The sequence below is a fragment of the Etheostoma cragini genome, chromosome 2 (assembly GCF_013103735.1).
Source record: "Etheostoma cragini isolate CJK2018 chromosome 2, CSU_Ecrag_1.0, whole genome shotgun sequence".
In the NCBI taxonomy this organism is placed as follows: domain Eukaryota; kingdom Metazoa; phylum Chordata; class Actinopteri; order Perciformes; family Percidae; genus Etheostoma; species Etheostoma cragini.
Window position 1 is genome coordinate 6,603,867 of NC_048408.1, and position 2,941 is coordinate 6,606,807.

At 44.6% G+C, this 2,941-nt stretch overlaps 1 protein-coding gene across 2 annotated transcripts in view; it reads left to right on the forward strand.

Moving 5' to 3' along the window:
- Positions 1 to 2,941, forward strand: part of dgke (diacylglycerol kinase, epsilon) — a 19,923-nt gene that overhangs the window by 7,827 nt on the left and 9,155 nt on the right. The window contains exons 10-11 of one of the 2 annotated variants that reach the window (XR_004659223.1): positions 467 to 578; positions 2,085 to 2,458. Coding sequence is in view for 1 of the 2 variants with exons in the window: in XM_034891244.1 (XP_034747135.1) it covers positions 467 to 578; positions 2,085 to 2,303 (331 nt within the window). In the remaining variant the exon portion in view is untranslated. Of the gene's footprint in view, positions 1 to 466; positions 579 to 2,084; positions 2,534 to 2,941 lie in introns of those variants that run through there. The other variant, XM_034891244.1, reaches the window with a different exon arrangement.

The following is a 2,941-nucleotide window of genomic DNA, read 5'->3' on the forward strand; positions in this document are numbered from 1 at the left end:
AATTTATGAATTCCCTGTGCGGCGTCCTTGAGTGCCAAGAAAGGCGTCTTTAAATAAAATGTATTATTATTATTATTTACTCCATCTGAAAACTTCAGCTGAATGTGCACTTCATCCGTCCCTCACACAGTCCCATGCAGGTCCTCCTCCTCCTCTGCAGTCTTACATTTGCAGAAGTATTGTGTTCTAGGTCTTATGTCATTTCCTTTATCCATGTAATGCTGCCTCTAATGCTCATCAAAATACTTTTTTAATTTATTTATTAATTTTTTTTGAGTCCGGTGTTTTGGGGTGGCAGTAGCTCACTCCGTAGGGAGTTGGGGTGGGAACTGGAGGGTTGCGGGTTCAAGTCCCCATAGTGTCAAAGTGAGCATAATTCATCCCTAGTTATTGCTAGTGTAGGGTTTATATTGAGTGCTCCGGGAAACCATGGCAACTAACAGTGAGTTCCCGTCTCACCCTGCAGGTTGGATGATGGTCTGCTGGAGGTGGTGGGCGTGTTCGGCTCCTTCCACTGTGCTCAGATTCAGGTCAAGCTGGCCAATCCTGTACGGCTGGGACAGGCCCACACTGTCAGGGTGAGGCCATAACACACACACACACACACACACACACACACACACACACACACACATGTGTAGATGTGGTTTTAACATTTGGGGGGGGGGGGCCCATTGTAACCGTGGCTTTGGGGGTACTTTCCTTAGCATATTTTGAGCGTCAGACACTTTATTTCCCTCATCCTGAGTAATTTTTATTTATGCAACAATTCATCGTAAAAAGGTTATTTATGTAAAGGAAATTATTATTCTAGGAATCATGTACATCACAACGACAAATCTGTTAGAGAAGGAGACCTTGTTAAAGCTATAAGCTCCCAAGTGTAAAGCTACATAGAATACATGAAATCATAGCTTTAGTTGTCTTGCTCCTGTTGTGTTCTTTAACACCCCCCCCCCCCTTACCCCAGTAATGTTAGACACAGTTCTGGTTTGAATGGTTATTTTTACCTCTTTTGAGGAGTGGGTTGTCTTTCTTGTTTTTTTTGAGGGGGACAAATCTATCTCTTCTAAATGTTATGAGGGACAAATCCCCTGCATCCCTCCCACAATCTACGCCTATACATACACACCCAGACACACAAACACACACACACGGTTTACCTCATTAAGAGGGTATGGAGGAACACAATGAGGCAGTCAAATTAGTTTTCACTGCCATTTACCTCATTGTACTACTCGAGAATCTAATTTGAAACTAATTTGATTTAAGCGTTTGCTTTTTTTGTTTCCTTCTTCTGCTCTTTAACCTTTCAGAAACAATAGGTTTTGGTTGCCCCTGTAGCTTGACTGTGGCTATGACAACAGGACACAAAAGAGGGAAAACGAATTTGAATGTTATTTGAGTACTGTACAAGGTTATAAAAAAACCTTGCTGTGTAGGTTTGATGTTGCAGGTGGGGGAACACAAAGTCCAGGCTTAAAGCTATAGTGCATAGTTTCTGTCGTTCCCATGAGGAATTCTAGGTAATGATAACTAAAATGTCGGGGCGTCCATACATGGTACAAGCCTTCCGTTACCGCGCACCACCCCCGGACGCCACAATCTTCTGAACATAGTCATACTAGGAAATACAGAGAGTTGTGGGGAGCTGATGGTCTTAATTTGCTTTGCAGCAACTCATTTGGCGAAGGCTCGAATGTAACGGACATTTATATCAGAAAGTTCATTAATATCAAAGTTACGCACAAAAACTTTTTTTTTTAAGATGATTTTTGGGGCATTTTAGGACTTCATCTATCTTTTCTATTTTTTTCCGCAAATCATAACGGGGATTAATTACCAATCCCGTACGGAAATTGCAGCCTTGCAGCTTACCATTCTCTGTTTTAGACTATAAAACAATTTGAAATATTCCACCCGGAGGTAAATTTAGGGGAATAAGAGGAACATAAAAAGATGGCTGAACTCGGATGGCGTCGTAGCCAGAGAACAACAGCGAGCACCCGATATGGAGGTAAACGCCATTGCCGCCATTATTGACAAGATAAGATATAGTATTGAAGTTATCTCTCCGTCCCCAGCTGGTTCTCAAGAGCTCCAAGATGCCCATGCAGGTGGACGGGGAGCCGTGGGCCCAGGGTCCCTGCACCATCACCATCACCCATAAGACCCAGGCCCTCATGCTGTACCACAGTGCCGAGCAGACGGACGACGACGACGAGTCCAGCGCCTCGGAGACAGAGAGCCCCACCCCCCACGACTCGCCAAGGCCCCCGGGGCCGGCCTCCGCTCGTGCATGACCCAGCCCAAACCTCATGTGATGTGGAGCTTCTCTCCTATCTTAGGTTCTGTGTTGTTTTCTGCAGCCCAGTTTCTTAATCTTAATCCCTCATTTGCAATTGGCCTTTAAGCGTGATTTATGGTCCTGCGGAGGCTCCACGCAGTGCTTTCACCGGTGTCTACGTTAGTGGCCTGAGGTTTATACTTGTGCGTTGGTATGTGAAATCTGTTGTAATCTCTTAAAGAGACTAGCAGGGCTGCGTGTGTGTGGAGTACACTCTAGAGTCATAGTGGGAGAAGTGTCTCCCCTGTGTTTTGTGACCGGGGGGATGAATCATTAGCAGGAAAAATTAACCCTCTCCTTGATTTCATGTTGTTTATGGAGAAGGAGAACCAGGAAATGAGTCGGGGGGGCACGTATGTAGCCACGGCGTAGATTTTACGCAGAAGCATAAATCACGCTTTGGTCTTTTAACACGACATCCTCCAATCACGTTGATGAAAACAGGGTTACAACTTCCTGTGTAATCCTTTCATAGGTTTTCAGAGAGCTCATATAGTATATTGGAAAAGAGGCTGGTTTAATTAGATTTTTGGGGTCTTTAATCTCCACACTCCTTGTATATTATAACCCAGAACTCAGGCAGTCCCCCCCCCC